Source organism: Gopherus evgoodei, chromosome 2, assembly GCF_007399415.2.
Source record: "Gopherus evgoodei ecotype Sinaloan lineage chromosome 2, rGopEvg1_v1.p, whole genome shotgun sequence".
In the NCBI taxonomy this organism is placed as follows: domain Eukaryota; kingdom Metazoa; phylum Chordata; order Testudines; family Testudinidae; genus Gopherus; species Gopherus evgoodei.
In genome coordinates this window covers 97,902,490-97,921,539 of record NC_044323.1, presented here as the reverse complement: position 1 = coordinate 97,921,539, position 19,050 = coordinate 97,902,490, and the positions used below count along the sequence as shown (strand labels likewise).

The 19,050-nt window shown below is 42.1% G+C and overlaps 1 protein-coding gene across 3 annotated transcripts in view; it reads left to right on the top strand.

The window, feature by feature from the left end:
• Window positions 1–1,445: 1,445 nt before the first annotated feature.
• TPK1 (thiamin pyrophosphokinase 1) overlaps window positions 1,446–19,050 on the top strand; it is a 539,274-nt gene continuing 521,669 nt past the window's right edge. For 2 of the 3 annotated variants that reach the window (XM_030551432.1, XM_030551433.1), the window contains exons 1-2: window positions 1,446–2,533; window positions 3,224–3,280. In XM_030551432.1, the coding sequence (XP_030407292.1) occupies window positions 3,238–3,280 (43 nt within the window). In that variant the 5' untranslated portion in view covers window positions 1,446–2,533; window positions 3,224–3,237. The remainder of the gene's footprint in view (window positions 2,534–3,223; window positions 3,281–19,050) is intronic. The other variant, XM_030551431.1, reaches the window with a different exon arrangement.

The window sequence follows — 19,050 nt, the reverse complement described above, 5'->3', positions numbered from 1 at the left end:
TGTTTGTTTTTCTGTTGTTATATATTTTGCATATATTTACAAAACCCAATCTTAAATGGAAACAGTTTCCATGACTTTCTTAAATATAAATGAAAATATGCTTATTTAGATTTAAAGATCATCCTTCTGTATTGTGAGTGCAGGGAAACTAGAAAGTGAAACTGACTAGGAACAAAATCCTGTTATGTGAAGTCTAGTTTCATGATCCAAGCCAAAAGCATTGAAAAAAGTAAACCTCAGAAAGGATACAGTAATTCAGGCCCTGATCCATGAGTGCACCTTTATGCCTGCATAGAATCCCCCTGAAGACAATTAACTTCCACACAGATGCAGGATTCCTGTTATAGAATTGCAACCTTAGGCCCCAGATTCTTTTAGTTTTAATAATTTAGGATGATAGTTATTATTTGTATGTTGACTGCACAATCATATAAAGAATCCTAAACCAGAATGTTTCTAACAGGTGTTGGGTTTTTTTGTGTGATTAAGCATGATGGTTTCTCTCATTTGCTTCATGCAACACCTCCATTTGTTTGGAAAAAGTTAACACAAAGAAGTTTTTTTTTGTTTTTAAAAAACACCTTTAGATTTTAAATTGATTTTTATTAGCATTAGCCATTAGATAATGACTTGTTATACCAACAAGTACACATCTGAAGTTATCGTAATATATTCACCTTTACATCTCAGAGTAACACAGACCTACATTCATTATTATTAATTTAAGCACTGATAATCTGTAAGCCTGTGCAGAGTCAGACTCTTCATTAATTAAACACATACACCTCTACTCAGATATAATGCTGTTCTTGGCAGCCAAAAAATCTTATCATGTTATAGGTGAAACCGCATTATATCGAACTTGCTTTGATCTGCCGGAGTATGCAGCCCCACCCTCCTCGGAGCACTGCTTTACCGCGTTATATCCGAATTTGTGTTATATTGGGTCACGTTATATCGGGGTAGAGATGTACTTTCTACTGGCTACAGGCTCTCAACCAAAGCCTACTAAAATCAGTTTAAGCCCTTCCATAGACTTACATGCACTTTAGATCAGGCCCAAAGAGTATACCACCCTAATAGTTCTATTGGGGTAGGATGGCTGGTCTAGTGGGATAAAGTACTCAAGTGGGAATTTAGATCTGAGATAAATTCTCAGATCAGCCACAGCCCTCATGTGTGACCTTGGGCAGGTCACTTAATCTACCCAGTGCCTCTGATCCCAATCTCTAAAATGGAGGTAGTACTTTCCTGTCTCACAGGGGGATATTCTGAAGAAAGTCCATTAATGACTGTAACATTCAAATACTACAGTGATGAAAGCAATATAAGTACATAAATTGAAGTCAATGGACCATGCGTTATAGTGTTTGCAGAATCAAACTCAGACAATTTTTGTCCCAGAGATCTTGCAATCTGTAACCCTAGAACTGTGCTTCCTCACATCTTAATACAATGCTTTTAACACTGTTCTTTGCAGCCCTCCAGCTTTATTTAATATTTTTCCCCAAAATATCACTCTACCCAAATCTAGTTCAAGAGAAATAAAAAACTAATGCGCTAACAATTTTTTCTTACCAAGTTGTTTTTTGTTACACACATTCAGTAATGACACTAACTGAAAAAAAATATAAAATAGTCAAACATCAGCAAAAGCTTTTTTGTATTATTTGCAACTCTTTTTCTGCACCTCTCTCTTCTGTGACTTTTGGTTTGCTGGCACGGGTTGTGGTGAAAAGTTGGTCTGACTTGCTTTTACAGGGAGCAGAACTGGGTCATTCCCACTCTCCTCAGCATGCTGTTCTCATATAGTCTACACTATTATAGGTGATGCAAGAAAATCTGAGTTGTCTTTGCTATTAAAGCACCCCTTTTCTTTTTGTAGCTGTTGTCCTCTTGCTGACTTTCTTTACAGATTGATTGTAAGGCTTAATATTTTTCCTTGGGAGAATGGGAGACATCTTTTATCCCCCACCCCCGCAAAGACAAAAATATAACATTTTCAAGCCAGTGCAAATTACTAGTGCCCCACGTGGGATTAGTAAAGCATTCACACAAGAGGGCAGAGCCTAAATAAAAACAGCTGCCATCTCTCTCTCTCTCTCTCTCTTTTTTTTAACACCTTAGCCGGGTGGGCCAAAAGTCACAGAGGTGGGTTAGTGCCTGAAGTCAGGCATCTAAAATGCACAAGCCAGGAATGATCTCGCAGAGGCTGGGCACCTGCAGCTCCCACTGGAGTCGTCGTCAGCAACAGCAGCAGAGAAAGGTGCTCAGCCTGCGAGGACATCTGCAGTTGCACTCCCTGCACGCATCCTCCCGCTCTCTGCCTGCATGGGCTGGCCACTCTCCCCCTCGCGCTTCCTGCTGCCGCTGCCGCCGCCGCCGCCGTTCTAAATCGATCGCGGAGCAACAGATAGGCGCCGGAATCGATGCCATCGCCGTTCCTCCCCTTCCCTTGTCTTCCTCTCCCCCGGGCACCTGCACGCGCCTGCCCTAGCGCCAGGCCCCGCAGCAGCAGGGAACAGAGTCTCAGGTACCTGGCGCGAGCTCCTCGCTCCCCCTTCCCGTGCTTGATGCAGGGGGCGCTGCACGGGAAGGGGGAGCTGCTGCTGCTTCCTAGGCTGAAACCCGCGTGGTCAGCAGCCCCCGCTATTGCTGCTGTCTCCAAGGCGCCTCTTGTCACCTTTTGCTTCCCTGGGGGTTGGGGGGGAGGGACCTACCCGTCCCCCTCAGTGGGGTACAGGCTCCTAAGGGAGAAAGCCCCCCCTCACACCTCTGCCTCCTCTTCTCACTTCTGCCTTTCAGATCTAAACGTGGAGCTCCCTCCCAGTTTGCTAGCCGAGGTTGCAGCTAAAAGCAGCTGTTTCAGCTCAGCAAATAGAGGATGCTCGTGGTTCCTGCTCCTGTCCCGCTCTGCGTGGCTTTAAGCGCTGGCGCTGTGTGGCGAAACGTATCAGGTTTTGGCAAGAGCCAAATGTGAAACGGACTCGCCCTGCGTGCTGGAAGTGACCCACAACTCAGCCTACAACGCTTTTAAAGCTGTTCATTTCTTTGGAAAACAGACATTTGTCTGTACATTTCCTCTGCTCAGAGTAAACTTGAACTGTGCTTTTTCAAGAATATGCTAATAAAATAAGCGAGGTTTAATTGACAGCTGAGGTTTGAAAGAACTTGGAATCTTTTTAACACATTGTTCTCTGTGTTTTTTGTTTTTTACAAGCAGAAAGTTAATAAGCTATGGAACACGAGTTTACTCCGCTGGAATGTCTCCTTCCCACTGGTATTGTATCTCTTCTTACTACTTAAATCTTTTTCAAGAGTCTTTACCCTGCAAATAAGCATATTTTGTGTGCACAACATTAAGAATTAGGTTCTTGGTTTGAAGGACAGCTTGATTATTATCTATTGTTTTGAAAGGTTAATATAAGGCCTAACATTCCCCTTCATTTGTTGCTAGTAGAGCCAATTTGATGTTGTTGTGATGGGAATCATCCCTTGAGGAGGTAAAGAGAGGGGCACGTTGTGCAACTGGGGTACAAAGTTGTACTATATTAATTTAAAAAATGTTTTAAACAGATTGAGTTAAATTGGTGCAAGTGCCTGTGTACACACGCTTATTTTGGTTTAAGATAGACCTTTTTCAGTTTAACTTAAACTGAAATAAGAGTGTGTGTGCACCTGAGTTTACACTGGATTAACTATGTCCCTTTCAAATCATATTCTGTTAGCCTGAGGCCTTGGGTGAACTGCACCAATTTATGTTTATATTAGAAAGTTGCATTGGTTTAATTTAAATTTGCTTTTAAGCCAATTTAGTTAAACCAGTGCAAATTCCTGTGTAGACACTTATTTCAGTATATTTCAAACTGGAAATAAGATAAATGATTTGAACCGTAAAAGTGTTTACACAAGGATTTGCACTGGCTTAACTAAATCAGTTTAAAATGCCACCTTTTAGTTTAGTTGATGAAATTTTCATATGTAGACAAGGCCTAAAGCTGATGAGGAGGCTGGCCTGAGACGATATGTGGGATAGTTGAAATCTCCCATTATTACTGAGATTTTTATAGTAATGGCTTCTCTAACCTTCCTGAGCATTTCACAGTCACTATCACCATCCTGGTCAGGTGGTGGGTAATATGTCCCTACTGCTGTAGTCTTCTTATTAGAGCATGGAATTACTATCCATAGAGACTCAATGGTACAGTTTGGTTCATTTAAGATTTTTACTTCATTTGATTCTACACTTCCTTTCACATGCAGTGCCACTCCCACACCAGCGCAACCTGTTCTGTCCTTCCGATATATTTTGTACCATCTCCCCGTCCCCCACAACTTCCCTCCAACTCACACAGTGGGCCTCACCTAGTTATCTCAGTGTAAAACTACAGTGCTTTGTCTTCACTAAGATTTTGCAGCAGGATAGCTAAGGTGCGTTAGTCATCCTGAAATGGAAAACACATTTATTTTGGCAGTGAAGGCATAGCAAATGGTGATATTTAAAATGTCAGTGGCAGGCATCAGTTAATGCTCCATTGCAATGAATGGGAGGGGGGAGGTACTCAGCGGCTCTCCAGCTTTCTCTGAGACACTCTGTCTCTACAGACAGTATTCCATTGTTTCACATTTGGGACGTTATTTAGGGGGCCTAGATACTTTTTTAAAAATAAAAACTTAGATTCTGCAGCACAGTTATGTGGCATGAGGTAGATTGTATACATAACCATTCAAGTGTGATACAGCAAATGCACGGGGCTCATAAGTTTGTCACATTACAGTTTGTGAACTCGTTTAAAAAGCAGCTCTGTTTTCTTTTTCTAAAAGATCTAGGGACTTTTACAGTGTACCACCCTTTGTTTCCTTCCTATGGTTTGTTTATAACCTTTCTGTGTGGGTTGGTGACCTTGGTATTGTGCCTAGATTGCCCATTGTGGGTTCTGCAGTGAGACTAGTCTTACTAAACTTAAACTACAGTGGACTTTGAGAGCTCCATACCATGCCTTTGTCTCCTTAACATTGGTGTGCTGCTGTATGCTTTAGACAGGCCTTCACCTGATTAGTACTTCGAATCTTTGGATAGTAGGGTATGCTAGGTCCACTTACTCAGCAATATTTCTATCGTGGAGCATTGTATGCCATAATTTACGCTGGATTTCTGTTTGTTCTCACGTGTAACTCAAACTTTACTTTTTGATGTACAAAAGCCCTTTCATCTACAGCATAAATGTTGACCTTATTTAGTTTAAGGGGGCCAACTTCTGTCATTTCATAACTTCTGCCAAATGAGAAGGATGAAAGAGAGAAACGCATCTTTCATTGCTCAAGTCTGCCAGCAAGGTAGCTCCCTGGTGGCCACTTCCTTATCGGCCCTCCTGCAGAGGGGAAGGCTCTGCATAGCAGAGAATCCTATTGCCTTGCTCTCTATCCTGGCCCACAAAGAGTTCCATGAAACTATTTCTCACATCATGTGGGGAGTGTGCAATGCCGGTACAACCCATTAGGTGGTCGCCTGGGGCACTAGCATTTGGGGGGCGGCATATCAGGTCCTTCGGTGACTACCAGATCTTCGGCCGGTCGTCATCAGCATTTAGGCGGAGGGACTTGGGGCAGGGGGGCGTGGGGAGGGCCGCCTGCAGTAAGTAAGGGGGGGGCACGGCATGCAGGGGAACCGCTTCCCACCCCAGCTCACCTCTGCTCTGCCGCCTCCCCTGAGCACGCTGCCGCGCTCTGCTTCTCACCCTCCCAGGCTTGTGGTGCCAAACAGCTGATTGGCGCCACAAGCCTGGGAGGGGGGAGAAGTGGAGCAGTGACAGCATGTTCGGGAAGGAGGTGGAGCAGAGGTGAGCTAGGGTGGGGAGCTGCCGCACAGCTCCCCGGGCCGGGGGGGAGCTGCCGCGGTGGGGCGTCTCAGGGTGGAGGGGGGGAGCTGCCGTGGGGAGAGGTACATCAGGGTGGAGAGGGGGGCGGAGAGCTGCCACAGATCTCAGGGGGTTGGGTAGTGCAAGGTGGAAGTTTCGCTTAGGGCGTGAAACATCCTTGCACTGTCACTGGGAGTGTGTGCCGCTTGTAGGGGCTGTCTCCCTTATATCATATTCCCCATACCCACTGTGCATCAGAACCACACCAGTTCCAGGGGTGGTAGCTGGGACTTGGATTTGATTCCTTCAGAAGAGGATGTATTCTTTGATAGTCTCTTTACCCTTTTCATCAACTTGAATGGGCTTTGAGGTTTTATCAAGATGATTATTTTAAGTACCTCTTAAAACTTAAGTTGATATGGGCTATATTGATGTTATAGTTATTTCACTGGTGTCTGGAATCACATTGTCTCCAGTTAAATGAGCCAAAGCTGTTTCAGCTTTAAAAGAATATCGCCAGGTAAACTGTCTGTAAAGCTGAAATGTCCATTTATTGCAGGTAACCCTTTGCATCCTTTCCCCCCCTCTCCATTTGAAACTAGAGCTTTGTTCTGTTAAAGCAAGGTCACCTGTATGTCACAAGCGAGCCACAGGAGAGAATAAAGAGGATTTTACAACTATATAGCAGTATAGTTGTTTTTGTGCACAGGAACTATGAAGTTATGCATTAAATTTAAGGGAAGGAGAGCAGGAGGAAGCAACAGTGCAACCTGACTGCTCTTCCATAAATCCACAAGACTTTAGGTATGGTCTAAACAACAAAGTTTGGTTGACATAAGGCACCTTGCATCGACCGAGTTGTGCATTTGTCTAAACTAAAAATTTGTCTCCCAACGATGTTACTGACGTTGTAACACCAGCTGCCTGAGAAGCTTTGATCCATGGGTGAAATATTGAGGTCGACATAGCACGAGTGTGGATGCTACATTAATTATGTCAACCCTAATAGCCCTCGAGCAGCTGTCCTGCAATGCCCAGCACTGACTGCTCTGGTCACAATTGTGAACTCCACTGTCTAGGGGTCACAGAGACTGAAAAGCCCCCCTCCCCTGTAAAGCCCTGCAACGTATTTAAAGTGCCTTTCTCTGACTGTCCAGTTTGGCAAGCATACCGAGCTGCTCTCCATTCTTGCATACAGCTGCTAGCTGACCATGCTGGCCACATGCTCTCTAGCTTGGAGTAGACAGGAAGTGTTGGTTCTCCCGGGCCTGTGGGGAGAAGAAGCTGTGCAAGCACAGCTATGGACCAGCCATAGAAACATCAGCATCTATGAGCAACTTGCACACTGAATGCAGGAGAAGGGGGTACAACAGAGATCAGCTGCAGGGCTGCGTGAAAGTGAAGGAACTGCAGCAGGCATATCAGAAGGCCAGGGAGGCTTACAGTCACTCTGGTGCTGAGCCGTAGACATGCTGCTTTTACAGTGTGCTGAGCCGTAGACATGCTGCTTTTACAGTGTGCCATACTTGGAGAGACCCCATCTCTGTCCTGCTGATCACAGTGGATACTTTCAAGAAGCCCGAACCACAGGTCCCTGGCCTAAACAGCAAGGAGAAGATGGAGGAGGAAGAAGAGGATGGAGGACATGCGACCAAAGAATCTAGCTATGTCATGAGCCAGGACCTGTTTGAGACTTTACCACTGTCTAATCAGCCCTGGTTGTCGAGCATGGGTAAGCCCAGTGCAGGGGAAGGAACTTCAGGAAAGTGTGTAATTGTATTTCGCGTTACAATGATACTGATGGCAACCCCAGCTTAGCAGGACACAGCTATTGACTTTTCATTGATTTGCTTCTACTAACTAGAAGAGGTAGCGGTACAACAAAGAGAGGTAGGGTTGTTATAGGCTTTCCATTCCCTTGTAGAGTTAGGGAGTGGAGGCTATGAGGAGCAATTTGTTTACATGCACAGGGAGGTCCCTTGAATTCTCCTGAGAGATCTCAATGAAACTTTTATGGAGGTACTCTGCAGTCCTCTCCCAAAGGGCCTAAGGAGGGCTGTCTTATTTCTTCCTCAGCAGTAGGACACTTTCTTGAGCATGCACCACTGCAGTAAACAGGTGAGCTGCACATGGGCCCGAGCAGCTGTGCTCTCGATGCCTTTGTTACCTTCAGGAGTGAGATACCAGCTAAAATCACGCCCACCTGTGGAAAGTGGTGACTGTACTCAGTGCTATTGCTCTATACTGTACCTATAGTTTCATGCAACTGAGCAATTCCCTCCTCACCAGTCAGTGCTCAGCAGTCAGTTTTTCAGGTCCAGAAGTGGCACTCCACCAACACACTTGAATTGATTCTTGCTATGTCCCATGGTGATCTGTTCTCCAAGAAATCATCATGTTCTTGGTTCTTCTTGTGGCTCTGCAAATACCGGAGTATCATGCGTACTGTGCTTGCAATGCTTATGACAGTAGTGCAGAGCTGTGCAGGCTCCATGCTTCTGTCAGAGATGGCGAACAGCGAGGAGGGCTATGTGGGATTTTTGAAAAAGGTGCAATAATTGTGGGCTATAGATGGCATATTAACCAATTAGAAATAGAAACTGTTTCTGCTGTCCCCTGTTTTTTGGTTCCACCTCCTTTTGGAGAAGCAGGACTTTGTACATTCTTTGTAAATAATTAAGATTACACCCAAGACAATACCAGACTTCATCATTGATTTCTACTCCCAACTGGACCATTCCCCGGAACCTGAAATTTGACCAGCCACTTGTCACTTAAACTTTGCTCTATAAGTGTATTATATCACCTGAAACCCCCCACCCTATAGCTTAATGTTGTGTGTAGTCAGGGGTAAACTATTTTCTAACAGAGAACAGAGTTACTATACATCAGTGGTTCTCAACCTGTGGCCCAATCAGCACATCGCTGTGGCCCATGTGACATCTTCAGGGCCATACAGGTAGTATTGGATGCTGCCCACAGTGGTAAATAGGTTAAGAACCACTGCTGTACTTGAAAGTGATATAACATGTGAATAACAATGTTTTTAATTGACAGTTGAATTATATGAGAATTTTACCATTCAAACAAGTGAATAGAAACTATTACTGCTGTTAATCTTTTTTCAAAAAATGGTTTTAGTTGGGGCAAGAACATTTTTATTCATCATCTTATAACTCAAATGGGTAAAGGTAAGTTGCTAGAAGCTGGGAATGGACGACAGGGGATGGATCACTTGATGATTACCTGTTCTGTTCATTCCCTCTGAAGCACCTGGCACTGGCCACTGTTGGAAGGCAGGATACTGGGCTAGATAGACCTTTAGTCTAACCCAGTATGGCCATTCTTGTGTTCTAAGTGGCTAGTCAAAGTTCGGAGTCCTGGGATGGTCCAGTTGGGAGTAGAAATTGATATTGGAGTCTGGTATTGTCTATGATGTAATCTTATTTATTTACAAAGAATGTACAAAGTCCTGCTTCCCTAAACACAGGCGGAACCACACAGTGGGACATCTTCTTATAGCCCTAAGCCTCTTTAGCCAGCACTAGACCCAAAACTGTCCACTAGGCTTCTCCAGGGTCTCCCCCTTCTTACAGGCTATTGCTTGGGCCTTGTGTTAGCTTTCTTCCTGTCTCTGAGTCTCTCTCAGTTTCTTGTCTGCCCCCACATCTCCCCAAGCTATACTTTTTCTACACTCACCCTCCTGATCAGAAAAACCCTTCTCTCACATGTTGCTGATTTCTGGGCAGACTCCATTGTGCTCTCTTCGTTTTAGATGTGACTCCTTAAATATCTCTTACCACTATCTTAAATGGACGGCACATTCACACATAATTTTTAACAAGGTTTTAACTTGACCTATAAAAATGTTTTACCCAGCTCATAACAGTATAATGGCCCTACTGAAAGGACCAGGAGTCAATGAAACAACCGTACTTTCAGAAGGATATTGACTTCTTTCCTTAGTCTGGTTGGTGCTCTCCACAATGAGTTTTTAAAGATACATATTTTGTGGTTTTACAGCAGCCTTTTTATAAAATCATATACAAACTGCACAAAGGTTTCAGATACAAGTCCACATTGAGGCTTGATATCTGAATATGGAAAACAATATAAGAAATTGTTTGCAAATACTAACCCAGTCTGAATAAAGTAGAAGTTGAATGTGAAGTAGGAACATGTGGTAAATTTGTTGCACAGGAAAAACTATATGAGGTGACTGGTCCAGGCTTGAAAGTCTTGGGTTCCAAAAATTACAGAACCCTCAAACCCCCTTTCCCCCCCAAACACAATACTTGTGTTTGTCATCTGTTTTCAGCTTGTACATGTGAAGACCATTAGCCCCTGTTCAATGCAAGTTTTTGGATAGTTAAAATGTTGCACTTGATCACATTTATGTTTATTGATGCCCAAGTTTTAGACTAAAACCTAATACGAATATAATTCTTCCCCCATTCAATGAAAAACACAGTATCAGGCTGCCAAGTATGGTTGGTAATCCTTCTTCTACTGGCTTCCAAATTTAATAAGCTTATTAGGCATGGATCTAAGAGCCGGCCTCCTGCTAACAACATTGTTGATTGACAGCTTAGTCCAGAAAACTTTTTTTCAATTGCTAGTGAAAATGTAGCTCAATTTAACACACTAAAAGAAGCCTATCTTAGAGGCTTCCTTGGCAATTATTAAGGACGAAGTTCCGTTAAAATAAAAAAAATATAAAAAAAGAAAAGTAGTGGCAGATCTCACCCAATACAAAATACCGCAAGAAAACAATTATCTTTACTCTGCATACAACCCACCTAGCCCTACTGCCATAGATGAGTCCTCTCCCCACTATTCTTAAACCCATATTCAAATAGATGGAGTTTGCAGTATGCTCAAAAGGTCAGACAATCTGTACTGTTTTGGACTAAGGGTCAAACGAATGTTAAAGGCAAAGAGATAATCCTTCCCTACACCTCCTATCTATATCCTAAAATGACTCTCATCACCACCATCACAGCCCAGAGCTACCACCCACTTTTAGACATCCAAATCTGATTATTTTGGCCTATGTCTTTCTGTAATTGAGAAAAGATGCTTTTTAAAACATCATTGTATGCATGTGTGTTCCAGCATGTGTATGTGAATAGAGGATTCTGCCGGGACAAGTGACTTCTATATTTGATGAATGCAAACAACTATGTTAATGCATCTTTAAGTTTGCATCATTAAAAAGTTAGGAAATTGAAAAGTTAAATTTTCTTCAGCAACATTCACTCAGCTACGCTATATATAGATAGCTACAAACTGCATTTTTGGAACGCTATTAAATTTGTATCTTGCCCTATACCCAGTTGCTACTGAGAGGCTCTTGCTGTCATTTCCTGGGATTGATTTTTTTTTTTTAAACACCAGCAGCATTTTCTCAGTAGAGTGTCCTGCCTTTGTACCTTGTCTTCATGGATTGTCTGCCAGAACCTACATCTGGAAGGCTTCAGGGTAGATGTAAGGCCTGTCTGTCAGGCCACATCCTGCTCCGATTGAAGTTACTGACTATATTCCCACAGATTTCAATGGGAGCAGGATTTTGGTCTCTTATGTTTTATTTAATTTTTTTTTGATGAGTCCTTTTTTTTTCTTTTTTTTTTTTTTAGGATTTTCCTGGGGTCTTTACTCTTACTTTTCTTGTTTTCTCCCCCAACAAATTATTTTTTGGCAGCCACAGTGGTAGTGGAATAGTTGGAAAAATGTATGATTGTAATTTGTCTCAGAAGTACTTAGTTGCTTCTGTGATAAGAGTTGGACGCATTTCTTTTTTAAAAAGAGGTAAATATTGTTTTAGCAAAAGACGTTAATGTCATGAGTTGCTAATGTATAAGCACAGTAGGAAACTTCCTATAGAAAGAGTTAAAGGCACCACATACTGTAACCCCAGTCACCCAGATAGTCAATAAACAGATTGTGTCGATTAAAGCACTCTCCTTTGGATAGGCACTCCAACCTTTCTTGAGGTTTCTTTGTGTTGCCGGATGACCATACAACAGGAGAGTTATTTTTCAGGCTCATCTATTTGAGATCTGCTGCTTTTTGCAAGTGGTTTTGCCTAGTGGTTCTTTGGTGAAAAAGCCCCATGGCTACAATACAAGCTTCTGCTGACATAGCTGTGTCAATGAGGGGTGTCAAGAGGAGTCATCCCTGACCAACATAGCTGTGCCAGGAAAAATATCTTCGTTTCGATACAGTTATGCTGGCCAAACTGAGCTTTTGCTTGTATACACTGTATCCACACTAGGGGTGCTTTGCTGGTGTACATAATAGACATAGCCTCAAGAAAAGGAGGTGTGTTAAATAGGAGAACTAGGGAGACAGGGCCCAAAGGAGCTGCTTGGCAGAAACTTGACATGTGGTACTTTAGCTGAGGTTTCTGCCTTTGTGTTGTTTGTGACCATCTTTGTTCCTTTTCTATAGGACTTGAGTACACTTTGTAATTAAACAAATTACACTAGGTTAAAAAAAACCTTGATCCTGTATCTCAGATTTCTCCTCTGATGGGAAACCAACAAGGCCCCCAAATCAGCCACCACTTGTTAAAGAGGCAACAATATATTTAATATATTAATATGGCTTCACTATTTTTGTTGCGGGAACCATAATGTTTGAATTTCCTGACATTTTTGCTGTTAAAATTAATGGGTCTGACTTATCACCTCATTAGTCTAGTTTTAAGCGGGTGTAACTGATTTAACTGGTTTAAAACTGGAATAATGAGGCCCAACTCTGTCATCTCATCCTTGACCCAAAATTTAGATTCTGAAAAAAAACAAGCTTTTACAAAACCAATAGTAATTATTCTCTGAATGTTTTGATAATCATATAGGCTTTTGCTTGAAGTCTTTGAAACTGAAATTTTATAGCGATGAGAACCTGAAAATGAAACAGGCTGGAAACAAAAGCAAAAGTGACTTTGTTCATTTTTTTCATTGTTCAAGTGGAGAGAAATAAAAAGTAAATGAAAAGCCTAAACAGGGAAGAGTAAATTGGAATTTGAAAAATGTCATCAGGGTTACTAATCTTTAGTAATTGTTATTAGTAACATTATTTCTAAATTGACACTTCCTTTAAATTCTCAGGGCCAGAATGTGCCGTTTTCCTCTTCACTCCCAGGACCTCAAGAGCAGGGCCGTAAACAGGCTGACTCCTTCAACAAAGTGCACAGATCTTGATTTAGGGCCCGATCCTGAAGTCAAGGGGCTCTCTTCCATTGATTTCAGTAGGTCTAGGATCAAACCCTTAAGGGCTAAATTCACCTCGTTCGTGGGGTTTTGTGCTGATAGTAACTCAAAAACAATAGTACAACATAAACTTTAGCCTAAGTTTCCTGCTTGAACTTCCTTGTTTTTTCCTAGCTCCCTAATGGTTCTCTTCATGTCCTGATACAAGATGGTCATGCCCGCCTACCAGCATGACTCTTAATTCAGTGTTTTATCACTTGAGCCTGTGGGTCATTGAAAAGAAGGACCTTCTTTTCTTCACATTCTTAGTTTGCTACCCTGTTACAAAGTCACAGTTTCAATTCATAAATTTATGGGGACTAATCCAAATCCAGGTGAAGTTGGTGTAGCTGGTTCTATAGATCTGCAGTTTCCTAGCAAGCTGAAGGTCCAAAACAAGGCAGAAACTGCTGCTACACAAGTGCCCATATCTTTTATGCATCCTCCAGTACAGTCTGTGGTGCCGCTGAAATATTTGACAGTTGCCATCTGCTCGATGTCCCATGCGGACAGGGTAATACTGAGCTGGTTGTAATCTGGGACTGGAGGCTGCTTGATGGTCATGGCCAAAGACTTAGTTTTATCTGGATTCATAGCCATGTCAGTGTGCATTGCTTCTTGCCTGACCAGATTGGCCTTCACCTGCAGCAATTCACCAAACTGAACCAACAAGACAATGTCACCCATGTATTTGAGATCTCAAAGCAGAATGGGTGTTCATCTCAAGGCCCTGGGCAGCTGAGTTGACTCATCAGATCCCGTAAATTTGCTCGATGCACTAAATAAAAGGCTTCCCGGGTCAGTATGTTCATGTCATGAGGGTGTTTATGCTGAAGACGACCACTCGTGAGAATTTGGTCAATTGTACGTATGCTGTGTTGAGAAGAAGGATAGTCATATGGTTAAAAGTCCCTAGACTGAGAGTACTATATATTATTATTTATAATGCAGTAGTGCTTAGACCAAGGACAGATGTACTTAGGTGCTGTACAAACACATAGTGAGAGAATACCGTACCCTGAAGAGCTTGCTGTCTAAATAGGCAAGTGTAATGGGGTTTGCTCACCAGTCTGGCACCTCCAGCTGGCTGTCTTGGGAATTAGTTCTGCATGTTAGTGCACCCTTTTCAGGTGGTACCTCACTGCTGTCACTCCTGCTCTAGGATCCACATCTCTCCCTGAACCACAGCATCCTCTTCAGCGACACAGCCCTCTGGCCATGCCACACACTATGCTCCCCCCTTCTGGGCAACCTGCCATCTGCTGTTGAGCCACTTCCCTTAGTGGCTACTGCAGTGAATTGTCTGGCCGCTTCCTCAAGGCCCCAGCTTCCACTTTGCGCTTGCCTCAGCCTGCAAACCCCAGCAGCCAGACAGGAGCTATGTCTCACTCACCCGGTTCCTGCTCACAGCACTGCTCTGTCCAGGGTGCTGGCAGTTCTCTCAGCCCTCCAGAGACACAGTCCTTCCTCTCTGGGCTCCCAGCAGAGCCAGCCGCGGCCATCCTTAGGCATAGGCAACATAGGCAGCTGCGTAGGGCACCTGAAAATTGGGGGCACCACTGGGTCTTAGTGTCCACCCTCTTGTTTTCCTATCCCTGTTCTGACCCTTCCTGCAGGCTCCCACAGATGGCTGCTCTAGCCTGGTGAGTCTTCCTTGGGATGGAATCTAGTAGTTAAGAGTGAAAAAACCTCCAGCCTGCCAGACCTTTTAGCACAACATTGAAACTGTTAAAGAGACATTCAAGGGGTAATAAAGACATTTAACAGGCATTTGCCAACCCCAAGGTATATACTGACAGGTTTCAGAGTGGTAGTCCTGTTAGTCTGTATCAGCAAAAACAAGGACGAGTCCTTGTGTCACCTCAAAGACTAACAAATTATTTGGGCATAAGCTTTTGTGGACTAGAACCCATTTCATCAGATGTCCACGAAAGCTTATGCCCAAATAAATTTTTATACTGTAAGTTTCTGACTTTACTGACAAAAACAGTTGTGCATTAATGTAATATTTACACAGAACATGTCAGTCTACAGGACCTTAGTTTAAAATTTGCTTTAAAAATATTTCATTAATGAGCTGGTGAAGATTATAAAATCACGTTTCTAAAAAATGCTTGCATAGAGTTTTAGATGCACAATCATCTTTAGCCTTAAATGTGTGGATCTTCACACATAGTTTTTTAAATAAATCCTTCAAAAGACCTCCCTTATCTAAAATACACATTTTAATTACTATAGTTAAAAAAAAAAAAGTGCTTCCAAGTCTTCCTGTCCTTTCTGTGCATCCCTTCACCACCTCTCCCCCCACTCCCCACTGAAGAGAGCCCTTAAAGGGACAACAGTCCTTCCCTTCCAGATAGCTGGACAAAGAGTTCCCTTTCTTTACTTCTGACTATCCGACAAACTAGTTTTAAAAGAACCCTCCAGCAAAATCAGTACCTTAGTAAGACAAAATCCTTTTTATACCTAAAATCTTTGGAAACATATTTTTTTAAAGTTGGTGAAATTTCATAACCATGTCTCTTGTTATGGAGATCACACAAATTGAATTACTGTTCCCTTTTTGTAAAAGCAATGAACATTGTTATGAACACACTAAACCTCTCTGATTAATTTAAAAGAATGTCTTTGTTTCAGTGAGTTAAATATGTAGTAATCTGGAATGCTGGCTTAAGATTTGAGTACATTTAAAATATAAATTCAATTTAGAAATACTGATGAAGAAAATGTAAAACAGAGAAGAGCTGCATCCATTATATGTAATGTTGTATTCAGCAGGACAGCTGACTCACCCTTACTATGACGTTTTTGCAAATAAATCTCTGACAAACTTCAGGGCATATCAAAAAACCTGTGACTGACATTTTTTATTCCCAAATTTTAGTGCTTTTAATTAGGTACTTTCTTCATGTCCATTCTGCATGAGGGAGAGTGCATGGAAGTCTCTGCGGGGAACTGTGACTCTCCGCCACCATGAGGCAGGCTGGGCATCTCATTATCCTTTGCTGTCAAGTCCCTCCTCCCCCTCCCTCACCAGGCTGTGAGCTTGGGCTGCCATCCGGCATAGGGGCACCAGTTTAATAATACTGCGTAGGGCCCCATAAATCCTAAGGACGGCCCTGGAGCCAGCCTTTGTCCTTCATCTCCCTTTTTATATGGGCCTGTTTGACCCTGATTGGCTGCCTCTGGCGCAGCCTCTCTTAGGACTGCTTTTAACCCCTTTTTTGCCAGTGAGGGGTAGCCGCTCCATCGCAGCAAGACAGACAGGATGAGAACATTATCCCAATTTTATCCCAATTTTTACAAATGGGGAATTAATGCAAGGTGAGATCAAGTAACTTGCTCAAGATCCCACAGGAAGTCTTTGATGGAGCTGGGGGTTAAACCTAGCTCTCCTGACTCTCAGTCTAGGGACTTTTCATTATATGACTATCCTTCTTCTCAACATTTTGAACATGTACAATACATGTAAAAATATAAAAGCAGTAGTGATCAGTTAAGAATCCTGTAAGTAGTCAGAAGAACGGATTGTAGCAGTAAGCTGTTGTGCATATAGTGCTGAATTTATTGCCAGTTATTGCGAGATATCAGAAAACCTTTTATATTATTTCCATAGTTTGTATCCTTATTTATCTATAAATAATTGTAAATTCCATGAGGGGAAGAAAAAGCCTAATGTAGACAGCAATGGAAATAGTTATGCTGAACTTGTATAACCATTATGCCAAACTATTCAGTTTCTCACCCAAATTTACATGTACTGAATACATTTACTGAAATAAATAGCCAGTCTCATTTGAGAACAAAGCTGGAACTGAATAAATGTAAGGGGTTCAGAGCGCTAACAAAAGAACTGAAATCTAAAGTAGAGCAGTCAGACAGCCTACAGGATGCAAATGAGAACAGGAGAGAAGAAATGTAAATTTAAGTGGCAAAATAAAGAACTGGAATGTTTTGACTGTACAAATGTTTTAAGCTTTGTAGTCTGACTGTTGTTGTTACCCTGGGGTATCTTTGCATTAGTTTTTCACCCTGTCACTGGGCACTCCCTCAGCTACTTCATTGTGCCACACTATCTAGCCTATTTCTGTCACCTAATGGTCATAAACTTGCCCAGGCTCTTTTCCTTTCACCATATCTATCTTTTAAGCCTATGGACTTTTACACACTGAACGTGCCACAGGCATTGTGTAGCACAGGGGCAGGCAACCTATGGCATGCGTGCTGAACGCGGCACATGAGCTGCTTTTTCAGTGGCACTCACACTGCCCAGGTCCTGGCCACCGATCCGGAGGGCTTTGCATTTTAATTTAATTTAAATGAAGCTTCTTAAACATTTTAAATACCTTATTTATTTTACATACAACAATAGTTTAGTTATATATTATAAACTTACAGAAAGAGACCTTCTAAAAATGTTAAAATGTATTACCGGCACATGAAACCTTTAATTAGAGTGAATAAATGAAGACTCGGCACATCACTTCTGAAAGGTTCCCGACCCCTGGTGTAGCAGAAGCTTTCCATGCAGCCTCAGCACAGCTCACCTTCTAAGCTTCCCCTCTGAGTTCTCCTTGCTTCCTACTTGCATCCACTCAGTTACTGCCAATTACATCATTAGCCCAGTGATTATCACCAGGTACTCATAATTCTTCAACAAAAAGTATTCAATTGCTTCTGTAGCCTTTTCTGTGCTGCAGTAAGTTCAGGGACCAGGATGCTTCTAATAGTACTCTGTCACTCTGTTTCCATTCCCATCTGCATGGTTAATCTTTGCAGGAGAATATGTATGTTGTGCACAAAGAATTGGTTAAAAAAAATGTAAAGTCTATGAGTCCAATTGTTTGTCCAGTGGAGAAAGCTGCAAAAGGCAAAGAAGTGAGAAGAACAATCATGCATGAAAAAGGTTTGCAGGATCAAGCCTTACATTAGATCATTCTAAATTTGCATTTTTAAGACTTACTTGCTTTGTCCAAACATGATTTCTAACAGGGGTTAATCACAGAGATAAAACTAAAGGTATATAAATGTAGGAATTACTGAGACTGTGTCTGAGGCTCCACGTGATCAAAGTAAAGGATGAGATATGGGAGATGATGGGGTGTACAGTGAGGTGCACCAGATGGCAAAATCTCCTGAGTTAAATTCGCTTTAGCACCACTGCCACTGATATTCAGCATTTACTTAATATATTTGCATACATTAGATAGAGTATCTAGAGAAGTGGCTCAGCCTTTCCAGACTAGTGTACCCCTTTCAAGAGTCTAATTTGACTTGTGTTCCCCAAGTTTCATACAAAAAATACAAAGGTGTCACAGCACGCTATTTTTATTCTATCATTATAAAATAAATCAGTTGGAATATAAATTAGTGTACCTACATTACAGTGAATAGTATATAGAACAGTATAAACAAGTCATTGCATGAAATTTTAGTTTCTACTGACTTCACTAGGGCTTTTTATATAACCTGTTGTAAAACTAGGCAAATATCTAGATGAGTTGATGTACCCCCTGGAAGACCTCTGACATGTACCTCTGGTGGAGAACCACTGATCTAAAGTGAGTAAATGCATTGCAGGAGAGTGTTAGATAACGGACTTCTGGTTCATGGGTTCTATTATGCACATATTAGTTATAATACAAAGATTCATTTATAACAGAGTGTCAGCAAAGTTACTTGTAAAGAGTCTGACTCTGCTTTTCTGGGACATCCTAGTTCCTAAATGGGACTTTGAACAAATAGAGAAAAAAAACATCCTTAACAAAATCTTTCCCAAAGTTTACCCTCATCGGACTTAGAGGGTGAAAACTGGGAAAACGAGCTCTGATGTTACCCTGAGAGTTTACAATGTGAACGAATATTCCTACAACACAGACATAGTCAATACTGCTTATATAATAATGTGCTGCTCTAAGAAGTCACAGTTTCTTGATTTA